At 43.5% G+C, this 22552-nt stretch overlaps 1 protein-coding gene across 2 annotated transcripts in view; it reads left to right on the forward strand.

Moving 5' to 3' along the window:
- Window positions 1–22552, forward strand: part of me1 (malic enzyme 1, NADP(+)-dependent, cytosolic) — a 325940-nt gene that overhangs the window by 142573 nt on the left and 160815 nt on the right. For both annotated transcript variants that reach the window (XM_078399713.1, XM_078399714.1), the window contains exons 4-5: window positions 6147–6222; window positions 8785–8946. In XM_078399713.1, coding sequence (XP_078255839.1) covers window positions 6147–6222; window positions 8785–8946 — 238 coding nt within the window. The remainder of the gene's footprint in view (window positions 1–6146; window positions 6223–8784; window positions 8947–22552) is intronic.

The raw sequence follows: 22552 nt of genomic DNA on the forward strand, positions 1-22552 counted from the left end.
TCATATAAAATGTAATTATTCTTGATTAGTACAGGTGTCCGAGGTTATGGGGAGAAGGCAGGAGACTGGGGTTAAGAGGGAGAAATAGATCAGCCACGATTGAATGGCACAGTAGACTTGATGGGCCGAATGGCCTAATTCTACTCCTATTCCTTATGACCTTTTACCTCTTCTTACAATGTACCTAATAGAATCCAACACTTCGCACTTGCTGGATTAAACTATATATGCCACTTTTCCGCCCATATTTTCAACTGATTTGTATCCTTCTGTCCTCCTTTTGACTATTTGCAATTCCAGCAATTTTTGTGTCAACTGCAAACTTGCTAGAAAGCCCATCCATGTTTTGGTTCAAGTTGCATATAAACAACAGAGGTCACAGCACTGATCCCTGCTTAACACCACTGGTTAAAGACCTGCGGTCAGAGAAATATCCATCCACCACTATCTTCCATCTTCTATGGCCAAGCCAATTTTGAAACTAATCTATCAAATAATCATCAATGTCACGCTTGTTAATCTTTTTGCATCAGCTTACCATGAGGGACATTATCAAATGTCCACTTATTATCACGTCCACTGCCCTATCTCCATTAATCATTTTAATCCTTTCCTCAAATAATCTCATGTTCTTAAGATGTGACCTGCCGTGAACAGAGCCATGCTGTCTATCCCTAATAAACCGATGCTTTTTAAAATGCAAGAAAATCCTATCCCAAACAATCCTGTCAATAGCTTTCCTGCTACTGATGTGAAGCTCCCAGAATGGTAGGGCTCTGAGGACTGTTGAGCAATTTGTCCTGGACCAGCGACATCAAAGCTATGGCCAAGAAAGTACACCAATGCCTCTTTTTCAGAAGACGTAGGTAGTTCGGCTTGTCCCCAATAACCCTCACCAACTTCTACAGATGCATCGTAGAAAGCATCTTATGGGGATGCTTCACAACCCGGTTTTGGCACAACTCCGTCCAAGAGCTCAAGAAATTGCAGACAGTTGTGGACGTAGCCCAGACCTTCATGCAACCCAACCTCCCTTCCATTGATTCCATCTATACTTCACGCTGCCTCGGCGAGGCTGCATCAAGAACCAGCCTCTTCTCCCCTCTTCCATCAGGCAAGAGGTACAGAAGTTTGAAAATGCATACCTCTCGGTTCGGGAACAGTTGTTTCCCAGCTGTTATCGGGCAACTGAATGGTCCCCTCATCAGCTGGAGAGTGGTCCTGACCTTCCATCTACTTCATTGGAAATCTTTGAACTATTTTTAATCAGACTTAATCGAGCTTCAATATTATATCATTGCACCGAATGTTGTACCCTTTATCTGTACACTGTGAATGGCTTGACTGCATTTATGTGCATTCTTTTCTTTGACTGGATAGCACACAAACAAAAGCTTTATCTCGAAGATAGACACAAAAAGCTGGAGTAACTCAGTGGGTCAGACAGCATCTCTGGAGAAAAGGAATAGGCGATGTTTCAGGTCGAGACCTTTCTTCAGTCTCGACCCAAAACATCATCTATTCCTTTTCTCCAGAAATGATTTCTGACCCTCTGACTTACTCCTGCTTTTTGTGTCCAACTTTGGTTGAAACCAGCATCTGCAGTTGCTTCCCACACAAAAGCTTTTCTTCGTTACACATGACAATAATAAACTAAGGTATTTATTCACAGAATGCTGGAGTAACTCAGCAGGTCAGGCAGCATCTCGGGAGAGAAGGAATGGGTGACGTTTCGGGTCGAGACCCTTCTGCAGTTATTTTCTTATACAATAATAAACAAAAACTAAACCCATTAACTGTGACCCTGTTTTTAGAAGACCAGAATCATTTGAAGAGTGCCAGGAGGAATTGATGATGGCTTGTTTAAGAGTGACAGCAATCACATTTGCTGGCAACTATCTGGAGAAGTTGACCTTTTATTAGTAGAGACGTGGACAGGAATGTCAATAGCTGTCAATGGGATACTTAAAGATTAACAGCGTTAAATGTTGCAGCTTATTCATACTTCTCACTCCTGTGCATTGTCGTTAGAAAATGAAAGCTGTTTGTCTCAGGACGATAGATTTTTAATTGAGATCAGCAGTTCAAACTTTTCATTGTGTGTTGGAAAAAACTAGTTAATGTGAAATTGTCTGAGTTTGTAATCCTGCCAGGGAAGGCTGCAACATATTGACTCTGAAATTCTGCAGGGTTTCATTGTAAACCTGAGAGAATTGCAGTGGAATTTCAAAATCAATTGATACTGATTTTATGACCATTTTTCTCTTTTAATCTTTTTTTCCCTTAGTGAAGTCATACCGCCCAACCTGCCCATTCTCTGAACATCCACCATTCCCCCACCAGACATCGCCTCGGCCTCCATCTACTCACCTGCCCTCATCCGACCCCAACCCCCACACTTGCCATGTGTTCTCCATCCCCCCTGACCTCCCCCTTTCTGATACCGAACGGTCTGCCCTCAGCAGAGGCCTCACCTTTGTTCTCCTCCGCTCCCACCTCAACGAGTTCCGGGTCCGCCACGACGTAGAGCTCCTTCCGTCGCCTCCGCCTCCGAACCTTTTTCCATGGGAAGGAGTCCTCACCACTCAGCGATGACCCCTTCTCCCGTCTCCAACGGACCCCCTCCTCTTGGACTCCCCCGGATGGCCATCATCCTTCATTAAACCTTTTTATTTCCAACTGCTGGCGGGACATCAACTGCCTCAAATTTTCCACTCCCCTGACTTACTGTAACCTCTTCCCCCCTCAACGTGCAGCCCTCCGCTCACTCTGCAACAACCCCGACTTGGTTATCAAACCCGCTGACAAGGGAGGTGCTGTGGTAGTCTGGCGCGCTGACCTCCACTGGACTGAGGCCAGGCGACAACTCTCAGACACCTCCTCCTACTTATCCTTGGACCAAGACCCCACAAATGAGCACCAGGCCTTAATCACAAACACCATTAATGATCTCATCACTTCCGGCTCTCTGCCCTCCATAGCCTCAAACCTTATCGTTCCCCAGCCCCGCACGGCCTCTCCCCAAAATCCACAAACAGAACTGTCCTGGCAGACCCATTGTTTCTGCCTGTTCATGTCCCACCAAGTTAATTCCCACCTACCTCAACTCCATCCTATCCCCCCTGGTCCAATCCCTCCCTACCTATGTCCAAGACACCTCACATGCTCTCCGTCTCCTCAATAACCCGTTTTCAAGGCCCCCATTCCCTCAACTTTACTATGGATGTCCAGTCACTCTACACCTCCATCCTCCACCAGGAGGGTCTTAAAGCCCTCCGTTTCTTCCTTGACTGCATAACCAGCCAATTTCCATCTACCAACAGTCTCTTGCGCCTAGCAGAGCTGGCTCTTACCCTCAACAACTTCTCCTTCAACTCCTCCCACTTCCTCCAAATCCAAGGCGTAGTTATGGGCACTCGCATGGGCCCTAGCTATGCCTGCCCCTTTGTTGGGTACATCGAACAATCCCTGTTCCAGGCATACACTGGCCCGATCTCCAAACCCTACCTCCGCTACATTGACGACTGCATTGGTGCTACCTCCTGCACCCATGCAGAACTCACTGACTTCATCAACTTCACGACTAATTTCTATCCTGCCTTTAAATCTACGGACCATCTCCGACATCTCCCTACCGTTTCTGGATCTCGCCATCTCCATCACACGAGACAGACTTGTGACCGACATCTACTACGAACCTACTGACTCCCATAGCTATCTTGACTACACTTCTTCCCACCCTGTTTCTTGTAGAAACTCTACTCCCTACTCCCAATTCCTCCGTCTATGCCGCATCTGCGCCCAGGATGAGGTGTTCCATACAAGGGCATTGGAGATGTCCTCATTCTTTAGGAAACGGGGGTTCCCCGCTTCCATTATAGATGAGGCTCTCACTAGGGCCTCCTCAATATCCCACAGCTCTGCTCTTGCTCCCCCTCCCCCTATTCGTAACAAGGACAGAGTCTCCCTTATCCTCTCCTTTCATCCCATCAGCGGTCGCATACAACATATTATCCACCAACATTTCCGTCACCTCCAACGCGATCCCACTACTGGCCACATCTTCCCAACTCCACCCCTTTCTGCTTTCCGCAGAGACCGTTCCCTCCAAAACTCCCTGGTCCACTCGTCCCTTCCCACCCAAACCACCCCCTCCCCAGGTACTTTCCCCTGCAACCGCAGGAGATGCAACACCTTTCCCTTTACCTCCTCCCTCGACTCCATCCAAGGACCCAAACAGTCTTTCCAGGTGAGGCAGATGTTCACCTGCACCACCTCCAACCTCCTATCCGCTGTACCAGGTGTCAACCTCAACATCCGAGAGACCAAAGGCAGGCTCGGCGATCGTTTCACTGAACACCTCCGCTCAGTCCGTCTTAACCAACCTAATCTCCCGGTGGCTGAGCACTTCAACTCCCCCTCCTGTTCCCAATCTGACCTTTCTGTCCTGGGCCTCCTCCATTGCCAGAGTGAGGCCCAGTGCAAATTGGAGGAACAGCACCTCATATTTCGCTTGGGTAGTTTACACCCCAGCAGAATGAACATTGACTTCTCTAACTTCAGATTCTCACTATCGCTCTAAACCTATCCTATCCATGTTTCTGTCTAAATGTCTCTTAAATATAGCAATAGTACCTGCCTCAGCTAACTCGTCTGGCAGCTTGCTCCATATACCCACCATCCTTTGTGTAAAATAAGTTACCCATCAGGTTCCTATTAAATCTTTCTCCCCTCGCAAACCTATATCTGCTTCTCGATTCCCTTACTCTGGACATGGGACTCTGCGCTTACCCGATCTATAATCCTCATGATCTTGTGCACCTCCATAAGATCATGCTTCATTCTCCTGCGCTCAGTGGATTTTCTAGTGGAAATTTCAGATGATAGAACTTCTTAATGTGTGGAGATAATCCATTGGTTTGCTTTTGTTGTTCTGCTCTTGCACGAAAGGCTGTGTAAGTAAAAATGCTGCATCAGCACAATGTGGTGCACTGCATTGAATATTGAACTGGCATGTTTCCATATATGAATGTAATCACACTTCTGTTTATTTTTTTTAAATGAGTGCCAGACAAAGATATGGAGTACATTAATGGAAATAACTTAATTAGGTATGGTTGTTGTCTCTGGCACGTCAACTATTCAAGCCATAGCACCACATCTTTTTGATCCAAGTTCAGAGTTTCTTGTGTACTTCCAGATTCAAACAGTTTAAGACAGACACAAAAAGCTGCAGTAACTCAGCAGGTCAGGCCTCATTTCTGGAGAAAAGGAATAGGTGACGTTTCGGGTCGAGATCCTGAAGACTTGTCTGTCTTTGGTTTAAACCACCATCCGCAGGTCCTCCCTACACATACTGTCTTCTCACACTTTAATATTGCCTTTAAAGGTTTGAAAAATAAATTAAATTAGCAAATTATACCTTATGTCAAGAAATAACAGAAACTTGTTTCATGACAGATACATCTGTAGGAAAGAACTGCAGATGGTGGTTTAAACTGAAGATAGACACAAAAAACTGGAATAACTCAGCGGGACAGGCAGCATCTCTGGAGAGTAGTCAAGTCAAGTCAAGTCAATTTTATTTGTATAGCACATTTAAAAAGAACCCACGTTGACCAAAGTGCTGTACATCTGATTAGGTAATAAGGAAAAAAAAGAAACATACAGTAGCACGCAAACAGTTCACAGCGCCTCCTCAATGAGCCTCAAACGCTAGGGAGAAGGAATGGGTGACGTTTCCGGTCGAGACCCTTCTTCTGTCGACCCAAAACTTCGCCCAGAGATGCTGTCTGCCCCGCTGAGTTACTCAAGTTTTTTGTGCCTGTCATGATAAATACATCTGTTAAGGTAGCCTGACTTGCTAAGCATTTTCAGCATTCTCTGTTTTTGTTTTAGACTTAGCTATTCTTGATTTTCATAAACTTCTTTCACGAAATTCATTTGGAAAATTTGTCCATATATTATATGGATGGTGTGTAACATGGTACCGTGAGCCCGTTTTAATTGTGCAAAGCGGTGAATTGTTAATGTCCTTTTTCGGTTTACAAAACTGTATAACTTTATTCTGGAGAGGTAACTTTTCGCATGCATAGTCTGCCAGTTAATTCTTGCTGGCTAAATCTATAACTTTTCTTTTCATTCAGGGGTCTTTTTATTACTATCCATGACCGAGGGCACATTGCAACAATACTGAAGTCCTGGCCTGAAACTGATATTCGGGTAAGTTCATATTGCTGTCTATACTGATACTTGCATGCAGAAATGTATCTTATTTTATATGATGGAATTTTGTGTGCTCTTTCCTCTTCTCTGGATTGATTGGAAAAAAATTCACACACGATCAGTAGTTCGGGCGGACAATCTCTGTTATACAGTCCATGAGTCTGAGATAGACACAAAATGCTGGAGTAACTCAGTGGGACATGCAGCATCTCTGGAGAGAAGGAATGGGTGACGTTTCGGGTCTTGACCCACAACATCATCTCTTTGTTCTCTCCAGAGATGCTGCCTGTCCCACTGAGTTACTCCAGCCTCTGCAGTTCCTTCATACACATGAGTCTAAGATGTTGTGCATATTTCTGTCCATGCACATGGGAGACCCGAAATCGTAAAAGAAAAACGGTAGAGTAAGATGCGTTTTGGGAAAAGAAGTGGAATGACTTTGATAGAATTAATCGATCAATTAATAAAAATATGAATACTGGTTTCATTTGATGAGTAAAGTGAATATCAGCCAAGATTCCCATTTTTGTTGTGTGTCGGTGTTGGGATGGTTTTTGTTTTTGTTTTTTGGCTGTGTATGTGTGGGGGGTGTGGGGGGGTGGGGTGGGGGGTGGTGGGGTGGGGTGGGGGAAACCGTTCTTTTTTAGGTCACTTCCTCACGGCGCGGGACGCGGCTCGGCCGCGGGGCCTTCCATCGCCCACGGGGCCTTCCATCGCCCGGTGCGGCTCGGCCGCTGGACTTAACAGTGCCCGGTGCAGCTCGGCCGCGGGGCCTTCCATCGCCCGGCGCGGCTCGGCCGCGGGACTTTACATCGCTGGTGCGGCTCGGCCGCGGGACCTAACATCGCCCGGCGCGGCTCGGCCGCGGGACCTAACATCGCCCGGCGCGGCTCGGCCGCGGGACTTAGCAGCGTACGGTACGGCCGCGGGGCCTTCCATCGCCCGGCTCGGCCACGGGACGTTTCAGCACCCGGTGCGGCTCGGCCGCGGGGCCTTCAATCGCCCGGCTCGGCCGCGGGACCTAACATCGCCCAGCGCGGCTCGGCCGCGGGACTTAGCAGCGTACGGTAAGGCCGCGGGGCCTTCCATCGCCCGGCTCGGTCACGGGACGTTTCAGCACCCGGTGCGGCTCGGCCGCGGGGCCTTCAATCGCCCGGCTCGGCCGCGGGACGTTTCAGCGCCCGGTGCGGCTCGGCCGCGGGGACTGTGCGGGTTGGTCGGGGACGAGCTGTCTGTCCGTGGGCGTGGGGAAGAGAGTGGAAGTTTTGTTGCCTCCATCAAAGTGAGGGGGTGTTTGGAGTCGCTGTGATGGACGTTTGTGTTGGGGTCGTATGTCTTTTTTGTGTGACTGCTGGATATGTAATTTCGTTCGGTACCTTGGTACCGAATGACAAATAAAACTCTGTATTCTGTATTCTGTATTTTCTGTATACATGAAGTGGATCCAGTCAGTGATCTTTGCTGGTAGGTATCAATAGACAATAGACAATAGACAATAGACCTTGTTGAAACTAACTAACGATAAGGCTAGGTTCAGAGTAAAACATAAACATTGATAGTGAGGAACTGGATCCTCACAAAGCTCTAAAGTTTTATAGTCTGTTAGCAGCAATGGTGAAGGAGAAAGACGGGGTATGTTTAGTTGCACGATGGACTCGTACGTTAAAAAGTTTTTCAATTCAAATTCACAAAAATCTATGGTCCTAAATTAATTATTTATTTTCACATCTAAATTTGTTCAGCAACATGGTATCTTAGTTATAAAGTTGATTAACTTGATTGTAATAATAATCCCATGATATTTTCTTGATTGCATTTCCGGATTCAAGCACTTGTCTGAGTGAAATAAACACTTTTCCATAGCTCAGTGCCAGCTGTCGTGATTTGTGTCATGGGAGTTGAACTGTCAGATTCGATGACGACCTTGAAATAAAATAACCCACACAAGTAAATAGTCATTGTAAGCAGGAAAAGGTTTTGCAAGTTAAATATCTAATTGCATTTTTCACTCAGTGGCCCCGAGATTCTTGGAGTTGTATCAGAACCCTGTAGGTCACCACCAGAGTTTTGGGGCAAAGAGCTGTTTGGTACTATTTCTAAAGGGTTTTGCTAGTTCCTTACAAAAGCTATGGCCCTGTGGAATTTCTGCACTTGTTCTCACTGCCTCACTTCCCAATCCTCCCAAGCAATGGGGACATTGTTATCTACACTTTGGATAGTTTGCCAGATAGCTGTTGTCTTTCGTTATTCTTCAAAGACACTGGTCTTCTATCTTCTGAAGCTTAAATGGGTGGATTGGAAACTGAGCAAGTGGTTCTGAGCAGATACTTGATTGGTAAGTGTTTTATTGGGTTATGAGGAGAAGGTGGGAGAATGGGGTTGAGAGGGAAAGATAGATCAGCCATTGTTGAATGGTGGAGTAGGCTCGATGGGCTGAATGGCATACCTGCTCCTATGACTTGTGAACTTAAATGGGTGATGCAGCCTATTTCCTCCCTTAATTGAAGCATTTTAGTGATATTTTAATTGTTGACTAACTGCCTTTTTTTGAATTTCCAGGCCATTGTTGTCACAGATGGGGAACGTATTCTGGGTCTGGGTGATCTTGGGAGTTATGGAATGGGCATTCCAGTGGGCAAGCTGGCACTGTACACAGCTTGTGTTGGCATGAATCCCCAGCAATGCTTACCAGTCATGCTAGACGTCGGCACAAATAATGAGGTAAATATAATGGTGATTCAATCACCTAACTTTACTTTCATAGACTTTGCATGTACCAAAGCTACACTATTTTAGGCAATGAGTAATAATGATGTTATTGAGTGTGGTAGCAAATAATGTTTCATTCAATCTGATATTTTGGAGGCATAACATTGCATTTGGCATAAACATTTCCTTTAAAGTAGGCATTGATCCTCAGTGCTGGAACTTGGACGAGGAATTGTTGTCAGAATGCAGAGGTATTGCATAGAATAGCAGGATCAAAGGACTGGAAGCTACAAGAAAAAAGTTACCAAACCAAAAGTGTGACGGGCATGGCTAAAGACCAACGAACTAACTCGGCTGAGTGTCATGGGATGTCAAGGGGCAGGAAGCAGGAGGTTGAAGATCGGGAAGTCTACACTCTCGACCATCATAAGCACAAAAAGATGGTGTTACCCAAGTCTGAAGAAGGGTCTCGACCTGGAACGTCATCCATTCCTTCTCTCCAGAGATGCTGCCTGTCCCGCTGAGTTACTCCAGCTTTTTGTGTCTATCTTCTGGTATTACCCAATGATGGATGCACTTGGGCAAAAACCATTTTAGCAATCTTAGGCACTTAAAAACAGCTGTCAATAGTCAATATTTTTGCAACCACCTCGCTGGTTATTTTATTGGTACTTACCCTGGCTGACTTTCTTGGCTTTCTTTGGAGAGGATGGAGGTGTTAAAACAGTATCTTTTCATGGCTTTGGAAATGTAATGAAGTAGTAACTGCTTTGGCTCCTCATCTGCAGTTCATCATTCTTTAACTTAACTAAGATGCCTTGAAGATTCTAGTCTGTTATTGTGCTGTTCTCTAATTTGGCAATGGATGTAGGTTACAGCATCTTATTGCCTCATATGTTCAGATACAGTACCCTCGTTATAATCGATTTTGGTTATCGTGGACAGACCTTCACTGCCAGGCTGGGCTGCCGACACCACCCTTGGCTGGCACGGCCTCCCCGGCTACTTCCAGGCTGTGCTACCAATACCACCCCTGGCCCGCACTGCCCCCCCCCCAGGCCGCACCACCTTCCAGGCTGTGCTACCAATACCACCCCTGGCCCGCACTGCCACCCCCAGGCCGCACCACCTTCCAGGCTGGGCTGCCGACATTAACGTGGCCGCTTCCGTCTCTCAAAACGAAACTAAACCACCAATTCACTATGGATCCCACACATAATTATCTTGATCAGCCGACCACGAGGAACTTTATCAAATGCCTTTATTAAGAGACGTAATGATGCTTGATGTATTTCACAATCCCTCCTCTCTTGCACTGCTCACTGTGCCAGCTTCCCTCCCGCCACTCCCTGTACACCCACACACAAAACACACATCCCCACCCTGAATAGTTGCAGACTGTTTGAAATAATATTTTAATGCTTTTGCGGTGTAGATCTTTGAAAGCAAGAAAGCAAAAACAAGTGCTGTTGGTTCTTTCTAATTCTGTAAAATCCTGTTAAATTATGCTTTACGACATGCAGCATGACATCGGCAGTATTTCATGAACGGAATGATTTGGTATCTATGATTTTGCAACTCTTGCTAGATCTTTCCAAGTATATTTTGTAATCCTCCTCCTGGTTATGCAACCTGATCTAAGGCTTGGAACATTCCAACGCTAGTAGATTTAATCAGCCAATATATGCAACAGCACAATGAGATGAGCAATATCCCTTAAATACTTAACGAGTCGGGGGGGCGAAGGATTATCTTTCCAATCAATCAATTTTTATAATCATTGAGGAAATTAAGTTACCTGGTTAGCCAATGTCAGATCCTCGCCCGGATCCGAATTAATCCAAACTTGTAATTCCTGCTGCTTCGTTAAAAGCCATATCTGCTTCAAACATTGAACTAAACAATTACTACTTCATCCTCTCGATTCTGGTTTTGCATAGTCTCCTCCTCAGACTCGTGCATTCTTGGCTCCCCGATTTGATAGTCTTGAGTCTGATCTCCCACAGTCTCAACTTTTCCAATGTTGTAGTCTTCATTATCGCTTACTCATAATATCTACTGTAGTGTACTGGGCACACACATTTCGGAGGACCTCACATGGTCCACTAACACCACTGCACTGGTCAAGAAGGCACAGCAACGACTGTTTCTCCTAAGAACACTGAAAAAGACTGGTCTGCCCCAACAGCTGCTGACGACCTTCTACTGCTGCACCACAGAGAGCATCCTAACGCATGGCATCCCTGTGTGGTATCTTATCTGCACGGAGGCGGAGAGGAGAGCTCTTCAGCGGGTAGTCTACAGAGCTCAGAAGATTACTGGGACGCAGCTTCCAGCCTTGGAGGGCATCTACAATACACACTGCCTCAGGAAAGCCACCAGCATTCATAAAGACTCCTCACACACTTGCAATAGTCTGTTCGAACTTCTACCATCCGGCAGACGTTACAAGGCCTTCTACGCCCGCACCTCCAGACTTAGGAACAGCTTCATCCCCAGAGCCATAGCTGCTCTGAACCGGTCCTGCTGAGTGCCCCCCCCCCCCCCCCCCCCATGAACTGTCTCCTTCGGATGGTCACGTCGCACAGCGACCCGGCACAGACCTATTTGCACTTTATACTGTTTTAACTGTTTCTAATTTTGATTCTCTGGGTTGTCTAAATTTCTGTTGATTAGCTAATTAATTTATTGCATCGAATGGAAGTCGCATTCCTAAACTCATTACACCCCTGTACAATGACAATAAAGATATATTGTATTGTATTGTAATCAATCACAACTAGTATTGACTCTCCTGATTTGATTCTCCAACTCAGCTCCATAGTTGCAGCCCTCAGAAACTTGACGTCATCTTGTGACAAACTGAGCAATGCTTTCCCCCTCTCTCTGGGTCGATTCTCTGGGAGCTGGCGTTCTAGTGCTCTCACCAAGCCTGCAATGTGCTCGTTACCAGAGACCAGCATCTGCTAAAGCCGGGGAATCACCTGGGACACTGTGCTATGTTGGTGTAGGAGTGGTAACAAATATTCATTTGAATGACACTAAATGTTGGAGTAGCTCAGCGGGACCGGCAGCATCTCTGGACATAATGGATAGGTGACGCTTCTGGATGGGACCCTTCTTCAGACTGACCTGCTGAGTTACTCCAGCATTTTGTGGTATAAACCAGCATCTGCAGTTCCTTTTTATCATATCATTATATTTCAGTTGAATGAATATTCTCGACCTTGCAGATTAAATGGGAAACAGTTAGTAAATAGAATATCTGTACACAAAAACTCTTGTTTGTTTGTTTGTTCCTGAACTACAGCCAAAATGGTACACGATAGTGTGACAATTGTAGGCCCACCTTACTCACCGTCGTCCCATTGGTGCTAATGGAAGAAGTTTCATTGAAATCGGTGTTATATTTTAAAAGTTATTCATATTTTAAAGTTTAAATCTATCTCCTAGGGAGGGAGGAGGGAGGGAGGGAGGAGGAGAAAGGGGGGCTGAGTGGGATGGAGTGGGGGGATGGGAGGGGAGGGAGGGGGAAGGAGGGGGTGGGGGGAGAGGGTGAGGGGGAGGGGGGAGGAAAGGGTGCTGCACCAATGCAGGAAAGGTTTGGGCCCAACGTGTCCACCTGGTCTAGTAGAACATGGAAAAAGTACACACAGGAACTGGCGCTTTGACCCACATGTCTGTACGAAATATAATGCCAAGATAATTCAGTGGAGATTATGATCAATTTTGCATTAATTGTCTTAATGTTGGAATTCTTTTTTGGTTAATACAAATAGCTTCAGAAAATCAGTATTGTAGATTTAGGTGGCAGTCATAGCACTCCAATCACTTCCTAAAGCTGATTTGCTTTGCCATGGTATCATGGCTGGAATGGATTACATCATCCCCTCTTTCAAACCAGTCCGATTTCTTGTACTAAATCGGTTGGAACAAATTAATCCAGGAACATTAGCAGCTTTTACTTGTGTGAACTGACAGGGATTTCTATAGCTCGACTTTTAACAATGACCACGTGATGTGTGCTGGCCACTGCAGTCCATCTACGCTGATACGAAGATTGCCACTGGGTTTTCAGGCGTGCGATTGAAAATAAACCATTGAAAGCTGCAGCCTTCATGTTCAGGCAGTGTTAATTTTGTGCTGCCTTGCTCACTGACCTCTGTCAATAATCAACCACCTTTGGGGAACAGCTCAGTCCATTCAGAGTTGTGCTGATGAGTTATTCCTTAGATTGTTAACTTGCGGTTTTGGTCAGTTCTTTTCAGTCAGTGCAGAACAACAAAAGAATGTGCCCTTTTATTTCACTCCCCACCACCCCCAACTACACACAACAGTTAAATGATCAGCTAACATACAGAACACTAGTCTTTTATTGGCATTGGCCTGGTCATTGATGATTTGGTACTTGGGTTAAGTGGTGGAATATTTAAATACATTTTCATTTACTCCTTGAAAATGGTAATATTCTGTATCCTGATTCTGTTCATTGTGATGAATATGTACATGGTTTTGACCGTGCAACTCTCTCATAACTTTGATGATCGCTTTTTATGTCAGTGAATTTATTCATTCCAGTTTGTTTTTCTCCATCGTCATGTGGAAATATCCGTAAGGCCATGAACTTTGTCATTTTTGAGCAAAAAGCTATACTTATACATTTTGTGACATGTTGAACATGGAAAATGTAGCGAACACCATGAAATTGCTGTGCTGTATTGCTTTCTGAATAACTACAATTCTTCATTTATTCTGAACGACTCTGTCTTAAATGGTCACAATGATGCTTTACGGAGTAGGTGGCTTTAATATTAAAATTAGACCAAGATTGCTTGGCCCCTGCGTTAAGCTGCATTCAGCTGCTGGAGTCGACCATTGTCGAGTATGTTTCCATGGTCACGGGGCAGTGGAAAGTAGATCTGCTGCATGTTGGGCTGCTTTATCTGCAATCTTGTTGGTTTCCCAAAGTGCAGGGCATGTCGGTAAATCTCAGTAGATCAGTAATACTGATTGTCTTGCTATGCTTGTTTTAGCCTTCGTTCACTCTGGCTGTCATTTGATTTTAAAGTCTAATTAATAGCAGACAACCTAGACGAGCAGGCAATTAATCTCTGAACCTTGAGCAAGTGGTTAAGGTCAAAATATGAGTGGGTTCTGAAGATTAATACCACTGGTGTGATTTATTTTTGTGTGGAGTGAACCATCTTCTTGTTTGATGTATGCCATAGGCTGTGAAATTGTCTACTCATTCAGTGGTGTTGCAGGTAACTTTAGCTCCTTCTCCACTTTTTGCAATTGATCCTGGAAAGACCTGCAATCCTACTCTGATTAAATAATGCAATAGAGGAGAAGACCATTGGATGGTACGGTGGTGCAGCGATAGAGCTACTGCCTTACAGGGCCAGAAACCCGGGTTTGATCCTGACCATAGGTGCTGTCTGTACAGAGTTTGTACTTCTTCACCGTGACCTGCGTGGGTTTTCTCCGAGATCTTCCGTTTCCTTCCACACTCCAAAGACGCACAGGTTTGTAGGTTAATTGGCTTGGTATAAAATGTAGTGTGTGTAGGATAGTGTTGATGTGCGGGGATCGCTGGTCGGTGCGGACTTTGTGGGCTGAAAGGCCTGTTTCCGCGCTGTATGTCGAAACTAAACCATTGGTTAGATCAATCCCAGCAGTCCAATTCTCTGTTCCTCCCCCCCCCCGTACCCCGAGCAAATCTTTTTTTATATCTATACCCCATTGATTCCACTTACCTATACTTACATCCAAGGATCCTGAAATACTCCAGATGTGGTCTCACCAGGGCCCTGTACAACTGCAGAAAGACCTCTTTACTCAAATCCTCTTGTTATGAAGACCAACATGCCATTAGCTTTCTTCACTGCCTGCTGTGCCAGCATGTTTACTTTCAGTGACTAGTGCACAAGGATACCCAGGTCTCATTGCACTTCCCTTTTTCCTAATCTGACACCACTCAGATAATAATCTGCCTTCTTGTTCTTGCCACCAAAGTGGATAACCTCACATTTATCTACATTATACTGCATCTGCCATGCATCTGCCCACTCACTCAACCTGCCCAAGTCGCCCTGCAACACAACTGTGTTCACAAGTCGCGCTCACAACTGTTGTCACATGGCATGTTCGAGATGATCCACAAATTATCCTCATTCGAGCACCTGTCCCGATGCCTCCTCAAATATTGTTGTTGTTCCTGCCTCCACTATCACCCCTGGTAGCACATTCCAGATACTGGCTACTCTCTGCAAAAGATTTACCCCTCAAATTTCCTCTTAAGCACCTCCCTCGCATATTAAGCCTCACCCTGTCGATTTAGACATGGGAAATAGACACTGGTTATCAACCTTATCTATGCTGCTAATAATTGTATCCACCTCTATCATGTCACTACTCAGCCTCCTTTGGTCCGGTGAAAAGAAGACTGGGCCTATCCAAAATCTGCTGATAACAGAATTGAACTAATCCAGGCAACAGTTGTGTGCGTCTTTTCTGCATCGTGCTTTAGATTCATTCAATATTCAATTAAATCTTGGATAGAGTGTGGAACATTTTTTTCACTACAGATTATATTGCAGAGAGACAAAATATATTTTACTTCCATCACAGTGAGGAGGTGGCTGGAGGAGACTCACTGTGATGGATGTTTCTTGTGTTTTTTTTTGTTTTGTGTTGGTTTGTGATTGTGTGTGTTATTGCTTACTGTTATTGCTCTTATTGTTGGACTGTGGGTAATGGAATTTCGTCCAAAAGACTTGTTTTTTTGGATGGCAATAAAGGCTATTCTGATTCTGATTCTAAGATTAGTTTAAAAAAAAAGAAAAACTATCTTCCTTGCCTCAACCAAATTGGAAAATACAGTGGTTGAAGTGGTGCCCACTCCTGAATCCTACAGGGTATTGATCCAAGTTTAATGGCTGGAATGGATAGAATTGATTCTTCCTCTCTATTGTCAGGTTTTTGAATGGTCCGTCCATAAACTAGGATACTGTCCGATTCCCCTCTACCCCATTGAGGAGATTGGACGTTGTCTGTAGAACTGATGCGCTCCAACGCTGAGAACTATATTCTGCACTCTGTATCTTCTCATTAACCCTATCTAATGTTGTTGAGTTTAACTTGATTGTATTTATGTATAGTATTATCTGATCTGTTTGGGTAGCAATCAAAACAAATCTTTTCACTGCACATGATAATAACAAAACCTAGGTCTGAAACTAGATACAGTATGGAAAAAGGCCTATTGGCCCAACAAACCCATACCAACCAGAATTCACCCATTCGCACTAGTTCGATATTATCCCACTTTGCTTCCACTCCCTACACACTAGGGGCAATTTAAAGAGGCCAATTAACTTACAAACCTGCACGTCTGTGGGATGCTGGGGGAAACCGGAGCACTTGGAGGAAACCCATGCGGTCACTGGGAGAACATCTAAACTCCACGTGGACAGCACCCTAGGTCAGGATCGAACCCGGGTCTCTGGCACTGTGTGTAGGAAAGAACTGCAGATGCTGTTTTAAATCGAAGGTAAACACAAAATGCTAGAGTAAATCAGCGGGTCAGACAGCATCTCTGGAGAGAAGGAATGGGTGACGTTTCAAGTCAAGACCCTTCTTCAGACTGATGTCAGGGGAGTGGGCGGGACAGAGATCTCTGGTCCTGTCATGCATGTTTGTTTTTCCCTCTTTTGTAACTGAAATTACCACGTTTATTAAAGCCTCATAACCCCCTTGTAACCTTTAGCATCCTTGTGAATTGGTCATGCTAAAGGCTTTGCAAAACAATTGATCTGGATCATGAATCCATAGTCAGCACCACGCATAGCTGTATAAAATGTGGTTCCCCTCATCTCAACTCTCTAACCTGAGGATTGTACAAAAGGAACATAGTCTATGTACAAGTAAATTGTAACCTTTCCTCTGCTTTTTTTTTTTGTTCTATGATGCACTGTTGAAAAATATTATATGTTGAGAAATTTTCACAGGCTTTGAATGAAGTTGGATAAATGTTGTAAATGTTTTGGGCACAAACATCTGTGTAGACTGCCGTCTGCTCTGTTCAAAATCTATTTCGCTTCTTAATCCAAACCGGTGCTGAGTTTGCAACCGCTCTTTGATTTGTCAAATGCATTTACTCAAACTTACTACTGGAAGAATTAAGGCCAGTTGATGAACGCAAATTAATGCCTTGTGCGTACTGTCTTTATTTTGAGTACAAAAGGTAGCGAGAGTGATGTAAAAAAGATTGCCTTTATCAGTGGATCTCTGGAGGGAAAAGTCAGTAAGATTGATGGTAATTCATTGGGTCCCGCCAGAAATTATGTTAAATGATCGACTCGACCAAAGCTCTTGCAAAGTACCATCTGCACCAGTATAAAGGATGGGTTCTGGAGATTGTTCAGTGAGATTTGTTGATGAATAGCCTTTAGATGAGCTCGACATGTTCTTCTTGAAAGCAATCAAACTGTTACAAGGTACTTATGGTGAATAGCGCGCTTGACGTTTAAAGTGGAGAGAAAGTAAGAGAGTTATTGTATATTGAAACTGCTGTGATGCTATTTGGTGTATTTAACACTGCTACCGAATCGGCTAAAGAAATTAAATGTATAATTTCGGTCCAGAATCAGGACTACTTTTTTTGAAGAGCTCTTGGTTTCTCATACAATTTCTTAATGGTGTGAGAAGAATGAGATATCTTCTGTGTCATGTAGTTTCTATCTTTTTTTCAATGTGACCCAGGTTGTACATTTGATATCAAGATGTATATGCTTTTAAATATCCATAAAGTATCTTCCTTCAATAGGTTTTTCTCTGAGTAAGCTTGGTGACTGGGTTCTTTATAGCTTGTTCCATTGCAAGTAGATCTAAATAACATTTGATGATAAATTTATAGTGGTAGAGCAGATAATGTGATTTATTCTTTATTATTTTGCAAAAACATATGAAATACTTGCAGGGGTAGGTCATTCAGCCCCTTGAGCCTGCTCCAAAATCAATGCTATTGATATCCAGAAATCTATTGATAGTTTAGAATGCAATTACTGAAATGCTCAGCAGGCCAGGCAGCGTCTGCAGAGAGAAAAATGTTCACTTTGATCTTTCATCAGAAGTTTTGATTTGGGTCAATGTAAATGTAGCCCTCATGGATTACCATTGCAATACAACCATTAAGTCAGTTGTCTTCCAATAACGTACAGTATGTGGACGATTACTTTGTAATCATTTAAAATATTTTGGGACGATTTTCCTCTTCCAATTCTGGGGTACAATTTACAGTACCAAGAGGAGCTTTGGGAAGAGAGAATGGTGAATGCCATGGAGCCCACTGTGGTACTTTCCCAATTAATTAAATCAGTAGGTGAAACCCAAAGATACTAGAGGAACAAGATAGATCACTGGACCCTAAAAAACGTAATATGTCATGGCGCCATTTTAGTAGGCAGAAACTTGCAGAAACATTTTAAAAGAAAAATAACAAAAATCTGTGAATTGATAGATGAGATATATTCTGCATTTTAATGGTATCATCACACATACTGTTCCCCCAAAACACTGATTACACTGTGAGAGGCATAGCGAACGGTGGGTTTTGTCTACTAAAATGGCGGACGTTAGGCTCCTTTGCGTACTACGCTTCAGTATAGGCTAATTCAACGGAGTGGTCCATCTTGTTCCTCTAGTATCTTTGGTGAAACCTGAGCTGGCTTTACCTTGAATTTAGCAAAAGATTCAACTTGCATCACTTCCCTCTGGCGGGTCTTCCTCTGTGATCTGATCTAAACCTACCCTAATTCTTTGAACTCTATTGTGAGTCCCATTTCATTGTGTTCAATCTGCGACTGAGACTCATTGTCCTGTTTAGTTTAGAGATAGGCCCCTTAGGCCCATTGAGTCTGCGTCGACCATTGATCACCTGTTCACATTAGTTCGGTGTTATCTCACTTTGCACACTGAGAGGCAATTTACAGAGGCCAATTAACGTACAAATCCACAAGTCTTTGGGAGGTGGGAGGAAACCAGAGCACCTGGTGGAAGGAAACCCCCATGCAGTCTCAGGGAACACATGTAAACTCCATACAGGCAGCAACCAAGGTCAGGATCAAGTCAAGTCAACTTTATTTGTCACATACATATACAAGATGTGCAGTGAAATGAAAGTGGCCACGCCTGCGGATTGTGCTGAAACTACAAAACAGAATAGAGATTTTTTTTTTAACACAAAAAAAAAATTAATACAGTAAATTAAATTAGTCCCTGGTGATATGAGAGTTAACAGTCCTGATGGCCTGTGGGAAGAAACTCCGTCTCATCCTCATCGAACATGGATCTCTGGCGCTTTGAAGCAGCAGCTCTACTTGTTGTTCCACTGTGTATTTTCTGGCAACTAAATTCATATGTGCCATAACTTTTGGACTGTTTTCACCCTCCCTTGCAAACAAAACACAGTTAAAGAAAATGGCAAATATTACACCTTTTGAGTGCAGAATTGTATAGACTATTTAGAAGTATTTGTCTTATGGAGAGTTATGGATCAGTTGAGTGATCAATTGCCCCGCTCGCGCATTCTTTAACCAAATGACCATTCTTAACGTGTGAGTTTAGTTGCCCGAGAATCAGTTCAACCACTGGCATCGTAATTCTATCAGATTTTTTCCCCATTAAAAACGACCTATACCTGAACCCTATAAACTGCAGCCGATGGACAGCAAATGAGTGGGCTAAACAGAGATATTCCTTCAGACGAAATTGACTATGATTCACTACTAACTGTTCTGCAAGATCAGCTAACTCTACATGGCGCCCGCATCAACTTTTCCATCCTGTGGTTTAAAGTTAAAAAAAAAATGTTAATCCCTTTTATAGATCCACAGACCCATCTGCAATGAAATGCCTGAATTAAACTCTAGTTTATAGCCAGGGCTTTTACTAATCTGCCAAGGAATGGCATAAAATGGGTTTATCTCTGTACTTTAAGTCTGAAAAAAGAGCTTTTTAAAGTGAAAATGGATTCAAGGCTTCCTTTATTTAAAGGAAAGCGAAATAATAAATGAACACCATGTAGCATATTTGCAAGCCTTGAGCTTTATTGTGTATTCCATTAACAAACTTGAGACAAGTTTTGGGAAACATATGGCCATTGCAAGCTATTTTTATGTCCTGACCCATTTAAAACAAAACAAAGAAGTTGTTAACATGAGAAGTATTAAGCAGAAAAGTTTCCATAAATACGTTGAATTTAATTTTTCCTTTTGAATTAATTTGCAAATTATATTATAATTTCAAAGCATAAGAAAAGTATTTGCGCCAATATTCTGTTTTTTCTAAATTACCTTTGACAAGGTTGGTCTTTCCTTTGGTTCTGACCTGCTGCATAACTGTTCAGCATTAGTTTCTGGTTGGGACATTCATAAACGTGTATAACAGTTTACAAATGACCATGCTATGGTCTACCTTCGTTATTACAGATCTCTTTATAACAGATTTTGGTTATAGCAGACGGAGAGCTGCCACAGTAATCAGACACCACTGTTTCTTTAAGAACACGGGTAATTTGAAATTGACAAGCAATTGCATCGATCGACACTTGTGCAATGATACTCATAAGCAATGTAACAAACAGCCTTTAGTATTTTTAGCTTGTAGTAACAAAGAATAATTTTTTAGACTCTAAAAAATAACTCTGGACTTGAAAACAACTCGTTGTTTCATGGAGTGCCCTATATATAGGTGGTTGGAGCAAACCCCCTACTCTGTTATAGAGGACAATCGGCAATAGCAGACACCATTCCCCTCCCCTCACAAGGCCTGTTATAGATTCATACAGCGTGGAATCAGGCCCTTAAGCCCAACTTGCTCAAATCGACCAACATCTATACTAGGCCCTCCTGTCTGCGTTTGGCCCATATCCCTCTAAACCTACCCTATCCATGTGTCTCTTCAAATGTTTCTTAAAAGTTGTGATAGAATCTGCTGTAACTATCTCCTCCGGCAGCTCGTTCCATACACCCACCACCCTTTGTGTGAAAAAAAAAGTTACTTCTCAGGATCCTATTAAACTTTTTCCCCCCTCACCTTAAAAATAAAGGTTATAATGAGGGTTATCTGTATAACTTGTCACCAATATTAATTGGCATTTCTATAGTGCCTGAAACATAGTTTTAAAAATCTCAATATTTGAGCTGCACATGTTATTTGGGCAGATGACTAGAGAAAGAGGCAGCAGAAGGCATGTAGTTAATTTTGGGCTGATTCAAATCGGGAATGTGCAAGATGTCAAAATTGGAGGAGCACAGATGTTGAGGATTTGCAGCACTGGACGTGGTTATTGAAATTTGGCAAGCGCAAGGTAATGAAAGGGTTTGAAAGCTAAAGAAGGATTTAAAAATAGGTGCTACTTAGCCAGGAGGCAGTGGAGGTCAGCAAGCATAAGGTTGATGTTTGATCAAGATTTAACTGAGCTTAAATTTATAGAGATGAGGTATGATTTATAGAGAAGCATCCACGAGTAGGCAGGAATTCCCGCATCAGATTTAGTTCTTGTTTCATGAAGCAAAATAACATGTGGCATGAAACAGACTTGATGATATCAGGCATTGAAAGGGGAACCACGGTGGGACAGGCAGCATCTCTGGAGGGAAGGAACGGGTGACGTTTTGGGTCGATTCCCCGAAACGTCACCCATTCCTTTTCTCCATGGGTGCTGCTTGTCCCGCTGAGTTACTCCAGCATTTTGTGTCTAGCTTCGGGGTAAACCAGCACCTGCCGTTCCTTTCCTACACACTGAAAAGTGAAAAGTTGGTATTTATCACAAGGACTCGCCAGTGTTGAGGATGATCTCCAATTACTATTACTACCTCCAGTTATTGTAATGTGGCATTGCCTTTATTGCCAGGGATGGAGTGTCAGTCGTTTGATCTCGGCAAGTGCAATGACCTGGACATGTTGGCTGTGTCCCGGCCAATAGGTTGAATCCAACAAATAATAGGAGCAGCAATAGGACGCTGGCTGATTCAAACCTGCCCCATCTTTCAATATGTGGATGATAATATGCTCCAGGCTTTATCTTCATGTCACTGCCACTCCCCGTAACCTTCAATTCCATAATCTTTGGAAAAAAAGATTTTCTCCTTTAAATCTCCATTGATTCAGCCCATTAACTTGCATTGAGTTCCCTTTAATACCTTGATTTTAGTTTCGCAGAGAATAATGTCATGTGCAACAATAAAATATGTGGAGCTTTGAATGCATTCTGAAATGTCATAAATGTGCTCATGCCCACACACACTGACCTTTATAATATACATTGGGTATAATAATGGATCAGTTTTGCCCTACTGATGTATGTCATTCAACTATATTATGTTCCTCGCACAGAACAAAAGCTGTCTGTTAGGTTGTGAACTTACTAACCTTTGATTTTACTTCCTCCACCCAAATGTCCTTCTGAATATTAGGAAAAGTATGCAAATTGTTGTAATTCACATTCTTATGAAAGATGCGCATGAATCATTCATTACAAGATAGATGGAGGGAGAAAAACATTAACCTGGCCAATATCTGCTGAGATGACATTGCCTTGGGAATTCATTACTGT

The sequence above is a fragment of the Rhinoraja longicauda genome, chromosome 5 (genome assembly GCF_053455715.1).
Source record: "Rhinoraja longicauda isolate Sanriku21f chromosome 5, sRhiLon1.1, whole genome shotgun sequence".
Classification (NCBI taxonomy): Eukaryota; Metazoa; Chordata; class Chondrichthyes; order Rajiformes; family Arhynchobatidae; genus Rhinoraja; species Rhinoraja longicauda.